General features: G+C 45.3%; 1 protein-coding gene across 1 annotated transcript in view; it reads left to right on the top strand.

Moving 5' to 3' along the window:
- The window catches only part of SNX25 (sorting nexin 25), a 92,447-nt gene extending 68,452 nt beyond the window's left edge, over positions 1-23,995 (top strand). The window contains exons 10-19 of the mRNA XM_018042009.1: positions 1,908-2,072; positions 3,323-3,454; positions 6,852-6,992; positions 8,421-8,534; positions 13,380-13,544; positions 15,216-15,333; positions 19,193-19,259; positions 22,138-22,331; positions 22,791-22,891; positions 23,410-23,995. Coding sequence (XP_017897498.1) covers positions 1,908-2,072; positions 3,323-3,454; positions 6,852-6,992; positions 8,421-8,534; positions 13,380-13,544; positions 15,216-15,333; positions 19,193-19,259; positions 22,138-22,331; positions 22,791-22,891; positions 23,410-23,490 — 1,278 coding nt within the window. The 3' untranslated portion in view covers positions 23,491-23,995. The remainder of the gene's footprint in view (positions 1-1,907; positions 2,073-3,322; positions 3,455-6,851; positions 6,993-8,420; positions 8,535-13,379; positions 13,545-15,215; positions 15,334-19,192; positions 19,260-22,137; positions 22,332-22,790; positions 22,892-23,409) is intronic.

Genomic DNA, 24,302 nt, shown 5'->3' with positions numbered 1-24,302 from the left:
TTAAAAAAAGTTCTGTTATGGATCTTTACATTTTTAGTGAACAGAACCACTAAACTAATTGGTCACTACTCATTGCATTTTATTTTTAGAATAGCACAGCTAACGGAGAAGGTGATGGCACCCCACTCCAGTGCTCTTGCCTGGAAAATCCCATGGATGGAGGAGCCTGGTGGGCTGCAGTCCATGGGGTCGTGAAGAGTCAGACATGACTGAGCGACTTCACTTTCACTTTTCACTTTCATGCATTGGAGAAGGAAATGGCAACCCACTCCAGAGTTCTTGCCTGGAGAATCCCAGGGACGGGGGAGCCTGGTGGGCTGCCGTCTATGGGGTCACACAGAGTCGGACACGACTGAAGTGACTTAGCAGTAGCAGCACAGCTAAAACAAACTGGTCTTTATCTCTAGCTCAAAAATTAAAATGGTTGATGTGTAAATGTTGTGAACAGTTTATTCAGATTAGTAAAAACATGAGTATCCAACACGTAAATTGAATAAAGACTTAACTGCCGTTGATACGATAGGTAATAAATCGTAAACAAACATGAAAAATGTCTGGTGTCACCTAGGATTCAAAGAAGGGTGACATGTGTCACTGACCTTTTGAAAGTTCCTATTCTTTGTTTTAGTACAGTCACTTTTAGAAATTTATCCTATGAAAATAATTAAAATGTAGGGGGGAAAAGGTTTATGCACTGTGGAGTTTATTTTAGCACATCTGGGATGGCAAAAAAAGCAGAAATCAACCCACAGCAGGAGTAGCAATAGGAATGTGCCTCAATTTACTATCAATTCATAGAATACTCTGCAGTCATAGCAATTATAATTTTGAAGATTACAGTACCCTCAAATATGCAGCATTGTATTAATACATTTTATGAGCAAGGCAGAATACCCTCTTGAATGTATAAAGGCATAGAATAATGTCATAATACATATACTCATGGACAGGAATTAGGGAGAATATATAAAAATGAAAACAGCCTGGTATTCTATGATTATTAATATTTTCCTTTGACATTTTTTTTTCTTTACTGTTTGTTACAAGTAAGAAAAACTAGAAGAAAAAAACGTGGAAGAAAGTTAAGGAGTAAACGAACCAGAAGACAGTTCTCAGCAGTTCTTTCAATGCTCTTGCTGCTCATGAATCTAATTACCAACACGCTGTTTGTTGGTAATCTATTCAGGTTTTTCCCAAATTATGTAGTTCTGTATGAATCTTAAGTCACTTTCAAGTGCTAACCATCTAACTTATAAAATAATCTACCTCTTGATTAGTAAAATACATCTTTAAAAGAAGGGCTGAGCAAAGTGTATGCTAAAAATACCTTCACTAGTGGGAATTTGGAAATTTTCTTTTAAAAGTTCCTGGAGTTGGTGGTGGACAGGCAAGCCTGGCGTGCTACAGTCCACAGGGTTGCAAAGAGTCGGACACGACTGAGCGACTGAACTGAACTGATTTTAAAGAGACTCGTATGAATTTTTCATAATATCCTAGGAGAGCAAAAGCAAGCAAGCCAGGTCTCAGCATTTTGGGGGCAGAGTTTAGGCACAGAACATCTGGGTTTAGTTGGAAAGATAACTCAGTTGCCTTCCCTTGTTCTGTGCAGGTTCCCATTTGGGAGATAGCACTATGAAATTTTTTTTCCTCCTTTCTTTAGGCTATTAAATATTTCTTTTTTCACTGCAATTCCAAATACCAGTTACCTTGGTTCTAAATACTGTGATTTTTCACTTTGCTGAGAAAAAGCAGGCTGCTTTTAGGCTTTCTACTATGGTTCTTTCCTTAGTGGAATCCAGTGATTTGGAGTGGTGTACTGTCATGCCCTAGAGCCTGTAGTGTAGGTAATACTGAGGGAAAATTCCATCTGTATGAGATACGGTGGTTCACGTGGCATTCTCCCCCAGGACTCGGGAGGTGAGGTCGGTGAGGAAGCTGTGGATGAAGGCTCCAGTCGGGTTAATGAACAAGCCAGCTTTGCTGTAAACAAGCTACGAGAACTAAATGAGAAACTTGAGTATAAAAGGCAAGCTCTAAATTCTATTCAAAATGCGCCAAAACCCGACAAAAAGGTAACTCTTCCATTTTCAAGGTTGTCTGTAAAAGTTGCCATTTTTCTAATTTGATAGATAGAAATTCTTTAAGTTCCACTTTTTTTGTTTTTATGGGTTTTGGGCTTTTTCGCTTATAGTGTAGAATTAGGGGGCGTTTGTCTTTTACCTGTTATGGTCTGGTTTGTGTTCTCCATCCTGGGCTATAACTCTCTTTTATCTGACTTGTCTGCAGTGCCTTTGGGAAAGGGGCTGAACTGCCCCTTGTGCCATAGTTATTTCTAGAAGTGAGTTAACTAAGCAGGGACCATCTTAATTTTTTTTTTTCTTTCAAACACTCCAAGCACAGCTTAGATCATCTCATAGGATTATGCAAGAAACAGATTGTTTGGGGACTTCCCTGGCGGTCTAGTGATTAAGACTTTGCTTCTGACGCAGGTTTGATCCGTGGTCAGGGAACTAAGATCCCATATGCCATGCTGTGCAGCAAAAAAGTGGGGTGGAGGAGGATTGTTTTGCTAGAAACCAACAGAATTTGAAAGTTAAAAAAAAATGTAAACAGCATCTCACCCAGGCAGTGGTGCGGTCTCTTGCTTTGTGTTCCTGCTTCTTGGGTCCGACAAGGAGGTTTCCCTTAATGTTGCTACGGCTGGCCTCTTTGCTCTGCCAACCTGATCTCCTCTGGCACCTTCTGTATGTGCGTTCAGAAACCTCAGTGATGAGTAAGTGCAGGGCAGGATGAAGAACCAGAGTAAATAGAGAAACCTGCCCTGGTCGGGGTTGGGGGGGTGGCGGGGGGCACAAACATGCTGACAGTGGAACCAAAGATGAAACAATTACAGCCCGTGCTGATGATACAGTGCAGGACAAACCTGCTGCAGGCTCCCTCAAGAAGGAACAGGTCCTTGTAGACTGCATGATCAGGAGAGTTTTGAGGCAAAGCTACTGGCTTCAAATGATAGAGTTGCGTAAATTGTGGGGTGTCTTCCCCTTGATCTGTGTCTTCCGTAATGTCTGTCTGTCTTTGTAGTTTTCATTGTAGGAATCTTTCACCTCCTTGCTAAACTTAATTTCCTAAGTATTTTGTGATTTTTTTTTTATGCTATTGTAAATGGAACTGTTTTCTTAATTTCCTTTTTGGAGAGTATGCAGTGTCAGTATATAGAAACAAAGCTGACTTGTGTGTGTTGATTTGGTAACGTGCTACTTTCATGAACTGCACAGCGTTTTAGATGGTTTTGTAACTCCCAGGATATTTCCCCCTGTGACAGATTGTTTCTAAATTGAAAGAGGAGATAATTCTAATAGAGAAAGAACGCACCGACCTCCAGTTGCACATGGCGCGAACAGACTGGTGGTGTGAGAACCTGGGCTTGTGGAAAGCCTCCATCACCAGCGGAGAGGTAGGCCTGACTGCTTCCCTTCCCAGTTGATTACCTATTTGTTCCCAGAGTGTTAAGTCTGACTTTATCAGATTAGATATTGTCCCAAAGAATTAGGGTTGGGAGTCAAAAGCTCATGTTCATCCTTCTGGACTGCCCTCGTCCTGCCTGACTCGCTCCTTATTTCCGTTCTCTTCCTGGCCGAGAGCTGTTTGTCGGGTTGCCTGGTATAGATCTCGTCTCCCTCCCCTTGAGACAGAAGGTTGTCCTCGTTCACAAATCGTAAGCAACTCTCAGATAGAGACAGTTGATGTCCTCAAATTACCAATTTCCTTTTCTACCGAGGTTGGAAAAAAATGGAAAGCACTACTTGAAATTTGGAGATGAAAATTTTTTGTGTATTTCTGATTGATCCATCCTGCTGATGTCAGTGGCTCAAACATCAGTAGCTCTAAGATCTTTAAAAATGAATATTTCCTTCTGGAATTAGAAAATATTTTGCTCTTCTCTGAGGGACATGGGACAGTAGTTTTCAGAATATACCATATCCCTTTTTTTGAGTGTAAAAATAATTTTATTTGAAGGAAAAATGCTTATATACATTTATATCATTAGTGTAAACTTCTTTTCCATCTAACTGACTGTTGACACCTGGGGAAGAAAGTCAGGTCCACCCTACCTAGAGATTATCACGCTAAGCAGAGAAAGTCAATATCATATAATATCACTCGTGGAATCTGAGTTTAAAAAATGATATAAATGAATTTGTTTATAAAACAGAAACAGACTCACAGATTTCGAAAACAAACTATTAGTTCAGTTCAGTCATTCAGTTGTGTCCGACTCTTTGCAACCCCATGGACCACAGCACGCCAGGCTTCCCTGTCCATCACCAACTCCCAGAGCTTACTCAGACTCATGTCCATCGAATCGGTGATGCCATCCAGCCATATTATCCTCTGTTATCACCTTTTCCCCCTGCCCTCAATGTTTCCCAGCATCAGGGTCTTTTCCAGTGAGTCAGTTCTTCTCATCAGGTGGCCAAAGTGTTGGAGCTTCAGCTTCAGCATCAGTCCTTCCAATGAATATTCAGGACTGATTTCCTTTAGAATTAACTGGTTTGATCTTCTTGCAGTCCAAGGGACTCTAAGAGTCTTCTCCAACACCACAGTTCAAAAGCATCAAACTTACTGTTACCAAAGGGGAAAGTGTAGGGTGGTGGAGGTATAAATTAGGAGGTTACAATTATCACACACACACACACACACACACACACACACACACACTTGTGCCACACACACACACACACACACACCCTGTCACACACACACACATACACATACACACATACACACACACACTTGTGCCCCCACACACACTCACACACACACACCGTCACACACACACACACACACATACATACACACACTTGTGCCCACATACACACATACTCACAGACAGACACACACACACACACACACACACACACACACACACACACACACACACACACTACTGATCCTCAGTGTGACTGTTGGTCTCCATCATTGTTTCATATGTCTGGACCAGTACTCAACTCCTGAGATTTTCAAGGGCCCATCTGCCCAACTTATCTGTGTCCATCCCTGCTTTTCCCATCATCAGTGGCCTGACACTCTTTCTTGGGGAAAGGCTTAGAATTCACAACCTGAAATTCACTTCTTGTTTAGGAAGCAAAACCGTGCATGTTCTCCAGGTGCCGGCCTGAAAGCCACGCCACGCGAGCGCTTACCCAGCGCCGTCCGTGCGCCTTTGGTGCTCGCTGTCCTCCCATTAAGGTGCAGGACCAGGTGCCTTTGTCGAGGGGAGGGGGACAGCGGGGTCAGGCAAGGTTGCCCAGAGCCTGGAACACCGTGAGAAACGCTTGCTCACTGCTGATGGAATCACCTTTGGTGTAGAAGTCTAGGAAGGGGCACTCAGGGCACGTGGTGTCAAAAGGTATGAAAGAGGAGCCCCTGGGGGTGGGTACAAACCGATTCTCTTGCCTCCTCAGCTTTGCCCAGAGCTGCCTCTGGCGTTTCACAGTTGCTTATAATTGTCTTCCAAAGGCAGATACTGAGGAGGGGAGGGAAGGAGGAAGAACCCTCACAAGGCCCTTTGCCCTGGTCATCAGTTGTTACTCAGGAGCTTGCTGTGACCTTGGTCCCTGGAAAGTTAACGGCAGTGGACACAGAGGGGTCGTCTGACCGCCCAGCATCCGCGAAGCAGGCCCCCGTGGGAACGGTGGGGGGGGTGTTCCCCTCCGGATTTCTGAGCCAGGCGAGGCTCCGTGAGCTGTGCCCCCGGGACAGCCGTGGGCTGCCTGTGCCCCACCTCCTGCCTCCCACGAGGGACGGTGGTCCTCCTGCCCGGTGGGCTCAGCTGGTGCTCAGCAGAATGGTGTCCCTTTGCTTTGCTCTTCTGTTTACTCTTTGTCTCTAATTCGGTTCATGACGCTAATTCAAGCTTCAGTTGAGCATATTTTCTTTTTGTTTCTTCTCTTATCCATTTATGTTAGGAGCAATGGTGGCCTTTTCTGAATTATGACAGGGTGTGTGTGTGTGAGTGCCTAAGAGCTGTCTTTAGTTGGGAGGTAGAGGAAATCATGTCTCCCAACGTGAAGTTTCATGAAAACAGAAACCACGGTGTGTGGAGTCCTGTGTTAAACTGGGAAGCCTCCCATCCTTCTCTGAGAGAGGTTGTGCTCTCTCACACCTGTCTGCTTACTGTTAATTTGCTTTTTCAAGGAAACGCAGTTAGGATGTTGAGTTCACTGGGCTAGTTTTCTTTTGCCGCAGAGCAAATTTTCTCGCATTTCATGGCTCAAAACACCACCCATTTCTTAGCTCACAATTCTGCAGGTTGAGAGTCCAGCTATGTGATTGGGTTCTCTGCTTGCTATATCGTAAGGCTGAAGTCAGATTGCTAGCCAGACTAAGTTCCTGTCTGGAGAATCCGGGGGAAGTCTACCTCCAAGTTCATTCAGGTTCTTGGCAGAATCCGGTTCCCAGTGGGGCTGAGGTCTCTGTTCTCCTGCTGTCAGCCTGGCATTGTTCTCAGGTCCTAGAGATACTCCGGATCTGTCTGCGTGGCCCAGTCCATCTTTCTGCCTGCACCGCATGTCAGATCCTTCTTGTGCTTCCTCGATTCTTTTTCTACTCACCAAAGAAATCCCTCTGCTTCTGCAAGGGCCCCTGAGGTTAGGATAGGCCCGGTTTCAGGTGGGCTGTGCCCTCTGAGGTAGCCTAAAGCCAGAGCAGAGCCTGTCCTTTTCAAGTCCTGGGGACAATGCGGGACCTGCACGCCCGGGAGAGGGCGCCTGGAGGGGTGCTGGGGATCTTGCCTGCCATGTCTGCTCACCGTGCTCTTTCTTGCTGTTGCGTTTATCCGTTTCTCCAAGGTCACAGAAGAGAACGGCGAGCAAATGCCCTGTTATTTTGTCACGGTAAGCTTACAGGAAGTTGGAGGAGTTGAAACCAAGAACTGGACAGTCCCCAGGAGGCTCAGTGAGTTTCAGAATTTACACCGGAGACTTAGTGAGGTACGAACGCTTGGGGCACAGGCTTAGAATTACTGAGCGAGAAGAGATCTCAGGGCCCATTTCCGTTCTAATGGCACAGGGAAACTGGTCCCTCTTTCCCCTTTGCTGTTGACACTGGCACAGTGGTATTTTCAGCCTGATGGCTGGAAATTTACCTGTAGGTCAACCGTCTAGTCTAGTCGGAGTCCTTGAATACACAGATCGCTGTCTGACTTCCATTGAATCCAACAGAACCCCAGAGCTGGAGGACAGCTGAGGGTATCTCTGGCCAGTGGTTTCAAAGCTGCTGGTTGTGACTCGTTAGAGGATAAAGGGCTCCGTTCGGGGTCGCAGCAATAGAGGGTAGAACATATTGCATTGCATCACACAGAGGAATCGAGTCTGTGAAGTGCGGCGTTGGAAGGCACAGGCTCTGGGGCCAGGTTGCCGAGTTTGCCTCCAGCTTCGATCCTCGCTTCCCCGGTCACCAGCTTGTGACTGGCCCTGCCACTCCGCCTGTTCCTGCCTCTCTGCCCTCATCAGTGGGCACAGATACTACCAGTGTCTTCTCACCCGCCTCCCAGAGCTGTCAGGAGAATGAAAGGAGTAACCACGCACAAAGCGTTTAGAAGAATGTGTTACACATAGCAAACATTATTTGTTTTTATTAGTAGTAATTACAGTCAGAGTGGGCTTTCCTGGTGACTCAGTGGTAAAGAATCCACCTGCCAGTGTAGGAGACTTGGGTTCCATCCCTGGGTCGGAACAATTCGCTGGAGGAGGAAATGGCAGCCCACTCCAGTATTCTTGCCTGGGAAATCGTATGGACAGAGGAGCCTGGTGGGCTACAGTCTGTGGAGTCATGAAGAGTCAGATACGACTGAGCAATTAAACACACGCATAACTGTTACACACGCCAGACTTTTCGCACAGTGCCTGGCAGGACACAGGATTTAATCCACAAAGAAAAGCCTATTGTTATTATTTATTAACATCCATTATTATTATTATTAATATCTTTACATTCTTCACTTTGCCCCTGTAAAGCTGGTTCTTCCCATGTTCTACTTTGGTTAACTGTGATAATGTTTTACAGATGTGTTGTAAACAAAACACATTCCAAGAGAAAAACTCTTGCCGTGAGTCAGTTGTCCATACCCAGAACTCTGTGCTGTGTGCAGACCCATCTTCCCAGCCTGGCTCCAAGATTTCCAGCTTCCAGGCACTTGTCAGTCTAGGGATGAGTCTTAGCTTTTCTCGTCACGTGTCCTGTTCCTCCATATTCTTTGAGCCTGGTTAGAACAGGTAGGTTTTCAAGGTGTTCAGTCTCAGAGGAAATGAATACAAGATGAAGTTACTTGGTTTGTTCTTATTAAAAATCTAAAATAAATTTTTGAAGATTTAAATGTAATTTTGAGATAACTAACATTTATTTCTTTTCTCTCACAGTGTTTCCCTTCTTTAAAAAAAGTCCAGTTGCCTTCTCTTAGCAAGCTGCCATTCAAATCTGTAGATCAAAAGTTTATGGAAAAGTCAAAGAATCAATTAAATAAGTTTTTACAGGTAAGCCACTGAAAACTTTTTGGATATGGAAGGAAACATTAGTAACTTGGGGTTAAACTGACTCCATTCTGACTGTTGGCCTGTTCGCCTTCTATTCTCATACATCATGCCAGATCCTCAAAATACCTTTGGTTTGGGGTTTGGGGTATTTGGGGTTTTTTTCTTCTTTGTTTTTATTATTGTGTGTGTGTGTGTGTGTGTGTTTGTGGTTAAACTATTGTTGTTGTTGTTCAGTCGCTAAGTCCTGTCCAACTCTTTGTGACTCCATGGACTGCGTGCAGCACGCCAGGCTTCCCTGTCCTTCATCTCCCAGAGTTTACCCAAACTCATGTCCATCGAGTCGGTGATGCCATCCAACCCTCTCATCCTCTGTTGTCCCATTCTTTTGCGTTCAGTCTTTACCAGCATCAGGGTCTTTTCCAGTGAGTCAGCTCTTCACATCAGGTGGCTAAAGTATTGGAGCTTCAGCATCAGTCCTTCCAATGAATATTCAGGTTGATTTCCTTTAGGATTTTCTGGTTTGATCTCCTTGCAGTCCAAGGGACTCTCAAGTGTCTTCTCTAGCACAGTTTGAAAGCAGCAATTCTTTGGCGGCACTCTGCCTTCTTTACAGCTCTCACATCTATACATGACTTCTGGAAAAACCGTAGCTTTTGGTTCTACGGACCTTTGTTGGCAAAGTGATACCTCTGCTTTTTAATATGCTAAGTTTGTTACAGATTTTCTTCCAAGGAGCAAGTGTCCTTGCTTAATGGTTCCTTAAATTAAGCAAGTGTCCTTAATTTCATGGCTGCAGGTCACCATCTGCAGTGATTTTGGAGCCCAGGAAAATAAAATCTGTCACTGTTTCCACTTTTTCCCCATCTATTTGTCATGAAGTGATGGGACCCGATGTATAGATATAGAATATGCTGATACCATATGTAAGGCTTTCTCCAGTTTTGTAGCTGGACACAACCTTGTAACTAGCACCCAGTCCCAGAAACAGGGTGTCTTCTGTCCCACCAGCATCACCACAGGGGACCAGAGTCCTGACTCCCAACCGCGTGGTTACAGCAGGTTTTGAACTTCACATGAATGAAGGTTGTGAACCCGCTTCTGTGTGACTCCTTTCACTCGGGGTGGTGGTCCCGAACTTCTTCATTGCAGACCATCTTTGATTTCCTTCTCCTTCTTGTTTTCATTCGTCCTTTTGCTGATGGGCGTTCAGAGAGTTTGCAGCCAGAGGCTGTGCAGGGGAGTGAAGCTGAAGCTGCCACTGCTGGTCTTTGGTGAATATCTGCTGGGGGGGTCCCTGGAGATTGGGGGTTTTCCTTTATCCTCAGTAGTCAAAGCAGTTTGTACACTCTCATCAGCAGCATGCAGGGTTCTGGTCGCTCCGCACTGGACCGTTTTCTTTTGTGAAGTTAAAATTGTGTCTGGTTTTCTGTCATGTCGCCTGTCTTCTCCATGTCGCTTTGCAGGAGTTGGGTGTGTGGTTTGGATGTAAGTCTCTTGTGTAAGCCTGTGCTGTGGATTTCTTCTCTCTTTCTGTGGGTTGCCTTTTCAGTCTCTTAATGAGTTCTTTTAATGAGCATAATTCTCAATTTTAGTCCAATCTCTCCTTTTTTTTTTTTTCCTTTTTTGTGCTTAATGCTTTTGAGCTCTTTGCCTACTGCATGGTCCTAAAGATAGTCTCCTGATTTCCTCTAAACACTTGTTTTCCTTCAGTCTATGTTTAGAGAATAAGACCGGACAAAGCTATGCTGTCTCCAGTAGCAACCACTATTTATTTTTTCCATAGCTGGGCCTCTGTCTTCAGACTATAATTAAGTCACTCACACCGTGGGCCCCCGAGTCCTAGTTCTCAGGGGCAGGAGGCATGAACCTTCGCCTCATAAAACACTGTTTGCCAATGAAGAAGTAGCTGGAAGTCCTGGGACTTCACAGATGTTGCAGCGCAACATCTCTCAGCAGAGGCTATATTAAAATATATTCAGTTGAATCAGGTGTACGGATCATAGTTAAATTAGGTAAATTTTAGCTAGAGTTCCCTTACAGGTGTCAGTCAGTTTCTGCTTTTCTCTCATATATTCATTTCTCTCTAAAGATACATGTATGTGTTGTTATAAATATATAAATTTGTGTGTGTGCGTGTGTCCATCAGGAAATAAAATAGTTGCAGCTTTGAAAAACTTTCTGAATTTAATTATGGCAGAAGTGGGATAGAGAATCATTTATGTTTAAGTGGTCTTACAGAAATATTACTATCTTGTTGCTGATTCAGAATGTGCTGCTGCTGCTGCTAAGTCACTTCAGTCGTGTCCAACTCTGTGCGACCCCATAGACGGCAGCCCACCAGGCTCCCCCGTCCCTGGGATTCTCCAGGAGAGAACACTGGAGTGGGTTGTCATTTCCTTCTCCAATGCATGAAAGTGAAAAGTGAAAGTGAAGTCGCTCTTAGTGGCCCCATGGACTGCAGCCTACCAGGCTCCTCCGAAATACTAAACCCACTCAAGCATCATACCTGATTAAATCATTCAGACTAATATAAGGTCTTGTTTGTGAAACGAATCTGCATTATTCACAGTTCCAGGTTGTAAAGTCCTTCGTGTGTGGCTCTGGGACCCTCCAGCTGACACTTGCATTTCCTTGCAGCCTCTGCTGTTGGGGGAGGGAGGGTCTCTGGGAAGGGAGGGTTGTTCGGTGCTGCCAGCCTTTCAGCTGCCTTTCCAGCTGTACTTTAGCGACCGGGGCACCCTTGCACTTGTGGGGATGTGGAGAGGGGCCAGGCTTGCCCCACTTGGGTTGCTGGTGATGGAAATAGGTTCGTGGTTCCTGCCCTGGTGCCAAGAGGAGCATGTGCTCTGCGCTGCCACTAGGTGGCGTGGGTGAGGCTGAGGGCGGTACCACCTGCTTGAGCAGGTCCAACAGCTTCCCAAGGAGCAGCTTGTTTTCCAATCAGGAGGACTGTAAGTCAGGAAGTAACTGTTAGTAAACTGTTTTTCGTTTCCTCAAAGACTTTATTTGAAAGTGCTCACTGTTTGATATATTTAGGTAGGTTACACAGCCGACTGAAGTTTCATAATATCATCCCATAAATGGGAAAAGCAAAATGCAAAAGGTTTAGTCTGAAAGGCAGATATTATTAGGTCCACAGGACCTTCTAGAAAAGAGGATTTCCATTGAGTGTGTGTTCATGTGAATATTTATATATGGGTCTCTGTCGAGGCAAACTAATAACAGATATTTAGTAATCTAGCTGATTGTTCCTCACACACTACTCCAGCCGTTCCCCCGACTACGCTGCAGCTGCTTCTGGGGGTGACCCTGCTATCTGCTCTTCCCAGAATGCCTTGTATGCTTGTCCCCTCCTATCCACAGCCCTCCTCCACTCTCTGCCACATGCAACGACATGCTCTGAGCCCTCGGGGGGAAGGATTGGGACTGGAAGTCTGTTCTCAGCATTAAAATGTGATAAAATCCCAATTATACCTTCCCCCATGGACATAGTCTTTGAGAACATGTCTAACTTTTCATACATAATTAATTTGTTTATTTAACTTCATAATAGAATATAACTCAGTCCAAACACTTGACGCGTCCTGAATCATTTCCACGTTTATGATTGTTGTATTATTTGAGGCTTACCACTAGTTACCTGTTCCATGACTTTATGAAAGAGTGTCAGAGTGTAGATTAGCCAGGAAGTCAGGGTGGAAGGAGAATACCTCACTCCTGCTCATCCATGCTCACGTACCACTGAGCATTTAAGGCTCTGTGAAAGGAATAAACGCTCAGGGGCCGGGAAGGCAGTAGTGAGTCCAGCGGCCCGTGCCCGCAGTCTCCTTCCCACGCCTGAGGCAGAACCTGCAGCCTCAGGCCAGTCTTCTGCAGGACACAGGGAGCTGACCACCGCTGGAATGTGGGGGGCCGGGGGTGGGGTGCCCCGGGACCCCAGTCCCCAGTGTGGCAGTATTAGGCATTCTCAGAGGGGCTTTTCTAGGGAGGGTCATAGGGTTTATCAGATGTCAGCTTGCATCTGAACAAAGATAACGCAAATCTCATGGGGCAGCTTCTCTCTTCTCTCCCAGCAGAGAGGGTTCTGCCGTTAGAACCCGAGTTCCATCCCCCAGGGGGTCACCCCATCCATGGGGCAGGATTTCTTACTGGTTTGTTGATCCCGCAACCAGGAGCACCTGCTTAGCACAGAAATGAACCTGACGATGTCCTCCTTTCCTCCCTCCTAAGGCCAGACAAGCACATAGAGAACTTGAAGGAAATTTCCAGTTTAGGGGCCAATAAAAAGTTACATAATCATGTAAGCACGCACCACCTGGGGAATGTGGCAGCCCAGGGACAGAAAGCTGCCGCCTGGCAGGCATTTACCACCTTGTGGCAGCATAGAGCTCTTTGCTCAGCTTATGTGCAAAGTCCACAGGTAGCCATGAAACAGTGATTGAGTGAGATCCTGGTGTGCTGTGCGAATACGTACCTTGTTCCAACACAGACAAGCGACAGTTAAGTTGACTTTGAAAGGTGGTGGCCCCTGGATCTGCAGGCGGTTTGCAAAGCGAGACTTTTCTGTTGCCCCAAGCTGTGAGTTCTCTTGTGGGCCAGCATCTCCCACCAGCAGAATGGTCAGGGAGCTCCAGTCAACCTACCCAGAGTTGTTGGCCATTGAGATTCAGTGAGAATTGGGCTAATGCATTTTCTTTCAGGGGGAAAGGATAATGGCTTTAGGTTCAGAATCGCGAGGGAAGTACACTTCCTGAGACAGCCAGCTCTTCATCTTGACGTCGGGGGCTCCCAGTGCACGGACGTGTTCCTACCATGTAGGAAGAATTAATCCTCTTTCTCCCACAGAATCTGCTTTCGGATGAAAGACTGTGTCAGAGTGAAGCACTTTATGCCTTTTTGAGCCCTTCTCCTGACTACCTCAAGGTTATTGACGTGCAGGGGAAAAAAGCCAGTTTTTCATTAGCCTCATTTTTGGAAAGACTCCCTCGCGACTTCTTCTCCCATCAGGAGGTGAGCTGTCTTAAAGCTTGTATGTCTTTGAAACGTATTTAAGCAAACATCTTCTTGCAGGCCGTGTGAAGTAGCAGGTGTTTGTGGCAGGCCTGCTGCACGTGGGGAGAAAGCAACCCCCTTGAGTTACCATTGCAGTCGTATTGGGGGACAGGATGGGTAAGCAGGTAGGTAGGTGGAATGCGGCAGAAGTTCTGCAGGAGCCCCTCTATGGACAGCCGCCTGGCCATTCCCTGGGATGGGGACCTTCACTATGGAGGAGTTGGAGCTGATAATGAGGTTCAGGAGGCAAGGCTGTATGAGGGGACAGCCAGCAGGTCTTGGACTGGGGGACGGCTCCAGGAAGGGGGCTGATGAGGCAGAGGGTAGAAGGAGGGGCAAGGCTGTGCCAGGCTGTGGGGTTCAAGCTTTATTCTCAGGGGATGGAAAGCCATGGCGTGTTGTGAAGCAAGATGAACCTGGCAGTCATGTTAGTGGGTGAAGGAGTGAATAGAGGGAGACAGCGGACATGGGCCATCTCATAACCGGGCTTCAGGCTTCCCTCCTGCGGGCTCCTTACTCGGGCTGTGGCCCTCACCTGGCTCTCCAGCAAAATACTCGAGCCCGTCTCTGAAATCTGCCTCTTCACCGGAATTGGTTTAATGAGTTCGGACAGAAGGAAGTGACCGCAGAAGGAGCGTCTGCTGCATTGTGAGCTGGAGCAGAGCCCACAGGGGATCCCATGCCCACCTCCCTCCCGAGCATCTCCCTGCCTCTCTCCTTCACGGCCGTACGTGCTGTGTCTGGCCTGACTTGGCCCCTCACCTCTGCCACCTCCTGTTTATCCCTGAACCTCTTGCCATGTACCCTGTGGCCCAGTTACTGCAGAAATCTGCCCTCTGAAGGGGAGGCCTCCTTGGTCTGTGGCTCCTCCCTGCTCTCCGCAGCCTCTGGTGGTGGGAGGACTCCTCCTCTGCGACTTCCCGGCCGCTCCTCTGCTGTCCAACCCCGAAGCCCTGGTCCACAGTGCCAGCTGCTCCCTCTGCAGACAGAAGAGTGGACTTCCTCGGCTGTCATCTTCTGGCTGATGTCTGCACCTCTGCCTCCGCTCTGTACCCCACTACAGAAACAGCCACGTGTCTCCTGGTCACCCCCGCACAGAGCTCAGAGCCTCTCAAAGTCCAGAGCCGCCTCATACTCGTTTGCACTGGCCTGATGCCTGGCATATAATGAGTTTTCAACTGAAGATTGCTGATATGGAGATCAGGAAATGAGACCAGCTGAAATACAGAATAACAGCTTGATTCAGAGCCTTAAAAATAAATTACTTTAAATGATACATGCCTGTAAAACACAGTGAATTTAAAATCACTTAAGCTGAAAAGCCTTTTAAAACCCCAAATGGTTAGATAGCTATTTTGTCATCTGCGAATTCACTCCTCATTAATGCAGTGACAGAGGCTTTTCAGAATTGTTTTAGAGCTTGAGTAAGGCCTTGGGATCAAGGTTTTCCCTGGGGTTAGATACACTTTGACCTTTTTGGAAAAGGCCTAGAGTTCTGCATGTAGGGAAGTGGAAGGACCGTGTGAGGCTGAACCTTGACGTCATTCAGAACTGACACTGCAAGAGGGATGGTGCCTGCATCTGTCTTGGGTGAGTGACCTGCTTTCTGTGACTTTTCTGTTCCCCCAGGAGGAGGCAGAGGAGGACAGTGACCTATCAGATTATGGTGATGATGCGGATGGAAGGAAGGATGCCTTGGCTGAACCCTGTTTCATGTTGATTGGGGAGATTTTTGAGCTTCGAGGAAGTAAGCCTCTTTGTTACGATTCAGTCGTGTTTTCAGGTTGGGTGGCTATACACACATGGACACACGTATATTTTACATCCCTTTGTTCCTGAAGCAGACTTGTATCTATATCCATCCAGCAGATACTTTCACAGGCCAGCCAGACACCAAGGTCAACTCTTAGGACAGGTATCATCTCTGTGCTCCTGGAATGCAGGGTCCTGATTTACCCTGCCCCCTGTTCCTCTGAATATAGAAAGCTTTGAATTTGAAAGAAATAGAATTTGAATATAGAAAGAATTGAATTCAAGGCTGGAATGCTTTGAATTTCTTTTCATGGGACTTAGCACAGCCTCATGACTTCATCACCAAAAGGTATACAAAAATTGATTTTGCACAGCAGGGGAAGAGCCACTTGTTGAAGGTATGTGGCCAGGGATGCACGGTGGCCAACAGTGCTTTCAGCCACCTCTCTGCCCCAGGGCAGTGGTCATCCACAGAGGCGTGGGGGACTTTTGTCCCTGGGGACACTGGGCATGTCTGGAGACATTCCTGGCTGTCACAGCCTGTGGGGTGGCGCCTCGGGCATCTTCTGGGTGGAGGCCAGGGCTGCTGCATGTACACCCCCAGCGCCCTGGGCAGCCCCACCACACAGGGTTCTCCTGACCCGAGTGACAGCAGTGCCATGTTGAGAACTCCTGCCCTGACGGCCCCCATCGAGAGGATCAGGAGACTGTTCTGCTCAGACCTGCACGGGCGCCTCTGTCCCAGAGCAGCACTGGGTCAAAGGTCAGACTGCACTGCTCGGCTCTTGTCTCGATTCCTGAGTGGGACCCTCTGCCCACGCTCACCTTGCACAGCCCCCAGCTCTGAGTCATGAGGCCAGCATACTCAGGCACACCCGGAGCCTCAGGTACTAGCTAGAGATGCGACAGGTGCCTAAAGGCACACCTGAGTGCCTAGAAGAGGAAGCACATGGGGGGAGCCAGGTTTCACAAGGCACAGTCATGCCACTAGCCAGTATGTGTTGCCCTGAGAGTGTCCTGGCCTCTGTCCCCTTGGATGAGCATTTCTTCCCTTGGGGCAAAGAGTGCTGAGAGTTGGTCCTAGGCTGTGTGTAGCTTCTTACTTATATACCCCTTAACATGCCACTTAAAGAATTCTGTGCAGATGAAGAAACTTTCAAGGGCTGTTATAAACTTGAGCACATCTTTTTTGTCTTTTAATCCTCGGTGTCTGTTATAATGCCTCATCTGTGATCCATAGTAGGTGATTAAGAAAATGCTTGGGTAGATAAATGAATAGGCAAGAAAATTTTTGGTGCTGGGCTTGCTTTGGTCATTTAAGTTTTTCTTTCTCTACTGTGTGTGTTAGTTACTCAGTTGTGTCTGACCCTTTGGGACCCCATGGACTATATAGCCCACCAGATTCCTCTGTCCATGAATTCTCCAGGCAAGAATACTAGAGTGGACTGTCATGCCCTTCTCCAGGGGATCTTCCTGACCCAGGGATCAAACCTGGATCTCCTGTACGGCAGGCAGATTCTCTACTGACTGAGCTGCTAGAGCACTAGTGGTTTCTTTCTTCCTCTAAACCAAATCTAAAATAATCAGCAAACACTTTAGGAACTTAGGTTTTAGCTATAACTCCCTAGGAGAAACAGAAACATCTCAGAGATAGAATCTTCCTTCACTATAAGGGTTTATATTTACCTTTATATTTATAAGTTATATTTACACTATAAGGGTTCCCAAAATGTAATTCACATTGAGCAACAGACACAATTAAATTCTAAACTCTAGGCAGAGGTTTATATATAAGGATGTTCATTTGAGCATAATTTTAATAATGAAAATTTGGAACTAAGTCAAACTTCAGAAACAGGTGGTAGTTAAATTAAGAACTATCCACACGATGGAGTATTGTCTAAGCCTGAAGGATCCTTTCAGATGAAAAAGCTATACCTGGTCTATATTTTAGACACTTTGAGATGTTTGCTAATGTTTGTATAGGCAGAAAAAACCTCTCCTCCACCCACCGAGAGTCTGACTCTTTCTCAGTGAAATCTGGTCTGTTAAACCATGACTCCTCCAGAGCTGGTAACAGTGAGAAAGCACCGTCTTCACCTTTGGTCAGTGTGTTCTCTCTGCCACAGGGAGACTGAGAGAGAGGTGGACGTGTCAGAGGCAGTCAGGCCAGGAGTCAGGCCCCAAGTCCTGTCTCTGCAGTGTGCACTTCCTCCTCATGCCTGCTCAGAAGAATGTTTTCTTTTGCTAGTGACATTTCAGAGGGCAATAAATAGAACATCATTGATAATGAGATGTGATTTGTTTGCCATCAGCTAAGTCCTAGTGTTGCTGCAGCTGCCTTGTGGCTTTAAAGGGATGAGTCCTTGGAAGGAATAATGGGTTTGTGTGTGTGTGTTGGGGGACTAGAGAAGGTTAGGAAAACACACCAGAGTCAAGGGAATTGGTAGCAGGAGAGAATTTGTAGCAGAGTTCTAGTTCAGTTTATGAAAAGGGACCAGAAATACAGCTGTTTTAAATATTTATGACCAGGCACTCGGGTGTCAGGCATTCTTCCTGGAGCTGCTCGTGTCCGAGACCCTCTCTGGGTGTGGCCACCTCTCTGCTGCTCTAGAAGGTGCACAGCAGTGATCCTCCCCAACAGACACATGCCTCCCTGGTGCTCTGAATTCCATCAAACATGAAGGGCACTTCTGAGGCATGGTTCTGATTCCAGGACAGGACTCTTGCTTGAAGGATTGACATTACTGCACCTGGACACATTTTAAAAGTTAGAAATGACTTGAGAATGTTTTCAAGCCTAGTTCCAAGTCTGTGTTAACTGCTGCTGCTATTTGTACAGAGGTGTTTGTGAATTTACTCCTTTTTTTCCTTACTGGTGCTGGAGACCTGAACTCCTGGCTCCATCATAGCCAAGCCGTGTGTCAGGAGCTAAACATTTCAGTGCACAGAGGTGAATATATAAAGGGAATATTTGGTTTTGATTCTAATTTGCAGGTCAAAAATATCCTCACAGCATTTCCTTGCCTTCTTTTGGTTTATATTCATATTCTACACTTAAAGCAATGTGTCTCCTAATCTAATGCTAATAGTTAAGAGTTTAGGTCTGTAGGAAGGACCCTTCACAAAACTCTGACACAAAATATTGATGCGACTCTTTGAGCAAAAAAAAAAAAAAGTCTGTGTTAACACTGCCCTTTCCCAGATGAGGCGCCGGAGGCTGGGAGGAGGGGATGGCGGCCGCCTGCTCCAGGCAGTGGCGCAGCTGCGCCGGGTCCATGGCTCACTCGGGATCCTGGGTCTTCCCAGTTCCCCTTTCTTCCCCCACAGGCATAAAAATATATAAAGCCCTTGGTCTACACAGCAGTATTCAAAGGGAGCAGTTAGACCCAGCAGTTCATTAATATTTCAGAATACTTGTCAACATTTGACTGCAGATGCTTCTCATTCACAGCACTGTTAGAACATTGGCTTTAAGAAGCCAGACAGAAATCTTCTGTCTGGGTTTGCACCGTCCACTAGTTGGAAACAAGATATCAGCAGCCCAAGGACTCATGAAGTTTTTAGTTCCACTTGCTAGCTCATTTGTTGTTAGGCATTGAAAAGCTGTAAAAAACAAACAAACAAAAAACCTGTAGGTTTCATCAGTTGCTAAGCAGCAAATGAAAGCTTATTAGAATTCTCCTGGGTAGAGAAGTTTGCTAACCTAGATGCAAATCCTGGAGCTCATCGCCTCTGACTTGGTGTCAGGACTCAGGTTGAATGACATGGTGAGATTTATGCTTTGTGCTGCTGTGAAGACGTCACGACTGTGATCGCCCATGGTGATGCTTTCCCTCTGATTTGTATTTCAGTGTTTAAATGGGTGAGAAGAACGTTGATTGCTCTCGTTCAGGTCACTTTTGGAAGAACCATCAACAAGTAAGTTGCATGAAGTTAGTATTTGAATTCATGCCCTACCTTTTGCCTCAACAGTCAGATTACCTCCACAAATGAAGGTCTCTTAGTTTCTCTCTGTATTTCTGATATGATTCTAAGACTGGAGAGGGAAGCAAATTTCTGCAAGAATCTCTCCCCTAGAACACACGGTGCACCAGATGATAAGCTGGTGCATGCTCCCACTGGCTGGCTGGTGAGGGTCGGAAGACTGTTCTGTAAAGTTCTCTGTTGACCCTGATGACTCGCGTGCTCCCGCTGTCTGGCTGGTGAGGGTCAGAAGACTGTTCTATAAAGTTCTCTGTTGACCCTAATGACTGGTTTTAGTACCATGCGTGCAACATTTTTATGTCACATGATGGGGATCAGTTTAAAGGCTTAGACTCTTGAGCCAAAGGAAAGTAGGATGAGCATCACATGTCCGGTATTTATTTGAAGGGTCTGCACACCATACATTTTTTTTTAGAGTTGCGATGGCATTAAAATAGTATATCCTCTTGTTAGATGATACCTGAGTATCCATGCTGCTGCTTCTGCTGCTAAGTCGCTTCAGTCGTGTCCGACTCTGTGCGACCCCATAGACGGCAGCCCACCAGGCTCCCCCATCGAAGGGGTGTGTATATCCTGTTACACTGCTATATAAGCCATATGTGTATTCTAAACTGTAGCACATTATCCATATACATAAGGGGTTCTATGTACTCTATACCCAGCACTCTTCAAGACTGGCAGCAACATGACTTCCCCACACAAGAAAAACTGAGACTCAAATGCTAAAATTGAAGGGAAAATCAATTTAACAGCAAAATACGTTTTAAGATGATTATCAGATTTTTTCAAAGTGAAAGGTTTAGTTGTCAAATATATGTACAAGGCTAAAGTGATAGTTTTATTACACAAATCTTATAAATTTTGTGGGAAACATAATAAAGAACATTTTATATTTTTATTCATTTGCAAATAGAGTATATTTCAAAATTTACTTCTGTTTAAGAATTTTTTTTAATGGTGTTAGTGACTTGTTTGGTTGACTTAGTATCGTGGGCTTTTGTTTTAAACAGAAAAATGCCCTGTTTAACTTACAGTTTCAGTCTGATGAAAACCTCTTAACTTAGTACTGACAGGCCTTGGATAAAGTTTTCAGAATGGCCCCATTTTTCTCAGAACTCCAGACTTGCACATTTCTTTTCCAGTTTCAGAAAGTCATGTGTATGTTCCTTGCTCCGATTTATGATGTTGGCTCTTACTGCTAAGATGAGCAGCTGCGGGTTGAAAGTGGTGAACACGTTTTCAGTGGTTTTCCTGGCCGGGGGAGGGGCACCGGGTAGGCATCTCCAGGCTGCTGGCTCCGGGGGCTTGTCCTCGGGTAGAGAGGTGGCGGAGCACCTCGCCCTCTGCTCTTCTGCCTCAGGCAGACGATGCCACACCATGAAGTTCAGCAGCAGCTCCACGTGCCTCCTGCCTGGTACTGACTGTCATTCACATGCCAGAATGGCTTCAGAAGCTTCCTATGGTTTTGGCTAATACAAAGTCAGACTTGAATTGATAGAACATATGTAGGAGATGGCCTTTGGTAAAAGCCACTCACCTAATTCTAAGTTGCGAATTGAAATTTTCCTTCTTCATTTCTTCATGCAGTGCCAGTGAGTAACCCAAAGACTCCAGGCAAGACAGACTGTTTAGTGATGTGGATTTTATTAGGCAGGTCAGCAGGTTCTCTCCTGAAGCAGAAGTCCCACTGAATAAATAAAGTTATTTTATTTAGTCTAAGCAGTGTTGGGAAGTGTCTTAGGAGACATGCAGTTACAGGATTACCGTGGTTCTGACTCATGGTGGACTCGGCTTCACTGGTGACTAGGTTACTCTGTGCACAGTGCTGGGCTGGAAACATCTATTGCAGATACTGTTCCTGAAAACCAGACATCATCCCTTTAAAAATCTGGTTGGGATGTCACATTCTTAAAGGGCTGTTTGATTGATTATTTGTGAATTAAGTTTGAAGTCTCAGGCCTTCCTGGTGCTAAGAGTCAAAGGTGATTCTGCTCCCCTTTCCTGTAGAGACCTCCCTCCGCCCTCAGGACTGTAGCTCAGCTCCCCTGTGAGCTCTGCTGGTCTCTTGACAGCAGTGATCCCGTGGGTGGTTGGAACTGGACTGCTGAAGTCAGCTTTATGGAAGACCTGAGTGACCGGGGAGAAAGCCACTTACTTACAACTCTGCGGGTCAGGGTCTGTCGGTATTTATTCCTGTGGGAGGTTGGAGTGGCTGGACGGCAGTGTATCCTCTCAGAATGCTCCTCTTTGTGGGGAAAGGGGTATCTTCTCCCCTCTTTGCCTCGTGAGCCTGTGAGATGCCTCCAGGGTTGGATAACTCTACCCAGCACCCCGTGCCACAGCAGCCCCAAGGGACGACTCGTGAAAAAGCTTGCTTCTCCCCGGGATTGCCAGAGCTCAGGAAGGTCTTCAGGCCATTTTTCACTGTCTTTACATGGATGGATGTTTTCAGTTTGCAACACTTTATGGAGAAATTAGTATGTTAAGTACCGTGCACAGTTAGAGTAGTTGCCAGCTTCAAATGAATCCATCCCCTCTCAGTTCTTGCCTTTCAAAATTGAAAGACACCGTGTGGCAAACATTTAGAGAAGTCAGTAACGGTGGAAATGTGAGCTGCAGGAATGAATGGCCATCAGTGTTACCAAAAGGAAAAATAACTTTCAGAGTCAGTGTTTAAAAATCCAATTCCTAGTTTATTCATCAAACGCCAAGATCACACTGTATCTTAACCTACCCACTGATAAATGCCTTTTGAGAAACAGAGAATACAATTTTTAAAAACCTCATCCGAGACATATTTTTCTCTTACAAGACAAATTCGGGACACAGTGAACTGGATTTTCAGTGAGCAAATGTTGGTTTACTACATCAACCTTTTCCGGGATGCTTTTTGGCCCAATGGGAAGCTGGCGCCGCCAAACACAATCCCACGCCAAGAACAAAGCCGCGCGCGCAGCCAGGAAACAAAGCAGAGAGCCCAGCAGAAGCTGCTCGAGAACATTCCAGGTGAGGCCTGGGTTCTGCTCCTGAAAGTCGGACAGAAAGGGAGTGTCGTCAGCCCCACTAAGACATCTGCCACTTAGGAAACATTATTTACAGTGAAAAAAAGTGATCGTACCTTTTTCTCTCAAATCATGTCTTGTCCCTTGCTAAGAAATTACACTGAGAGTCCCCAAAAGAACAGTACTGGTTATAATTTCACTGGAACAATGTTTTAGATAACAGAATTTTATACTTTAAAAATCCCTGTTTTGAGAGCTATGGTTTTAATTGGGGTATTAAAATTATACTCTGTTTAAATGCCTGTCAAAAAACTATATTTTCCTGAAACGCTGGCAGGAACCCACCCCTCAGGTTCCTCGGAGCCTTTACGTGCTGTGTGCGCAGGGCACGGCCTCTCACTGAAGGTCTGTGCATGGGGCACTTGTATCAGTGGCCGCTCGGAATATAAACTTAATTTTTCAGATATGCTTCAGAGCCTTGTTGGACAGCAAAATGCCCGTTATGGTATAATAAAAATATTCAATGCACTTCAAGAAAAGAGAGCCAATAAGCACCTGCTATATGTGAGTAAAGCCTCCCAGAGGATTCACTGCTTCTTCAGTTGTACATTTCTGTTCACATATGGGGGTAGATGTTAATTCTTTATACTCGTAATCATTTTTATTACTTATAACTCTGAACCCATTTTCTCTGCTTTATTTTTGTCTGTTCAATTTGCTTTAAAAAAAAAACAACACTCCCAGTGGATGCCACCTCCGCTTCCTAGCTGCTGTTGTTTCTCTCTTATGCTGTAACATCTCTGCCTGACTGCTTCGCTTTCTTATTTCAACAAAGCAAACTGTTTCCTAGCTGTCTGTCTTATAATAGTGAGCAATATTAAATACCCTGATGGTCTGATGATGGTTAATGGACCATGAAATAAATCAATCTGAATGGAGTTTATAGAATACAGATTCCTTTGGAGAGTAACTTGTTCACTGAGGAGCATCTCAGGCTTAAAATTAGATTTTAGTCTTAGATGTAGATATCTGAATAAATCTTCAGAGAAAAAGACTTTTTCTTTCTTTCTTTCTTGGTTCAGGTGCTGATGGAACTGCTGCTAACTGAATTGTGTCCTGAGCTGAGAACTCATTTAGATCAACTTAAAGCTTGTCCGGTTTGAGACTGCACAAATAAACCACCAGAGAAATGTCTGTACAAATAGACATGAAACATTTTCCTCTTTTCCACAGAGGGCTTGACTGAGAACCATACTGAACTTTTAGTTACCTCCCTCTAGTTTTATGTGAATTAAGCAGAATTGGGGAGGAAACTTGATGCTGTATATTAGGCAAGAGAAAAAAAAAAACCACTTGTTAATTATTTTTATTTTAATATAAATCCTTTAAAGGACAACATACTGTTTGAAATATAAATGTTGATATGTGATAAGAATCTAGGAAATATTTTAAATATTTATGAAGTTTTGTTTTAAATGAAGAACTCTGAACATTGTACAGTTAATCTCCTCACTGAGGACTCTGAACATTCCTCTATTCGTGTGTACTGAATATTGTTGTGCAATGCTTTGTGTGAAGTTATTGTGAAAATTTTCCTGTCTTTATTTTTACCAAAGATTTCCCATAGTTTGAAGCATTTGAAGCAATAAATTATAAAAATGAATCAGCGCTCTGATGTTTAAGATGCTTGTCTCCTTCTCTCAAAAAAAAAAAAAAAATGTGAACACTGAAGGCCGTTCAGATATATATCAAGTGCCTTGTTTGTAGAAAACGTTTGCATATGAGTTCTTCTGTAAGGAGGTATAAAGGTTGTGCCATTCTCCCAGAATGAATGTGAAAAATACGATTTTTAGTTGAATGAGAAGAGCCAAATGGGTGCTTAAAAAGCTGTATTTGGGATGTGGGATGGGAGCTAAATTTTGAAAGACAGGCAGGAATGAGATGCGGAAACAGAGAGGAGGGAAGTTACTTCATG

The sequence above is a fragment of the Capra hircus genome, chromosome 27 (assembly GCF_001704415.2).
Source record: "Capra hircus breed San Clemente chromosome 27, ASM170441v1, whole genome shotgun sequence".
NCBI classification, from domain to species: domain Eukaryota; kingdom Metazoa; phylum Chordata; class Mammalia; order Artiodactyla; family Bovidae; genus Capra; species Capra hircus.
Note: the sequence above shows the minus strand (reverse complement) of the source record. Positions and strands in the feature narration are given on the sequence as shown.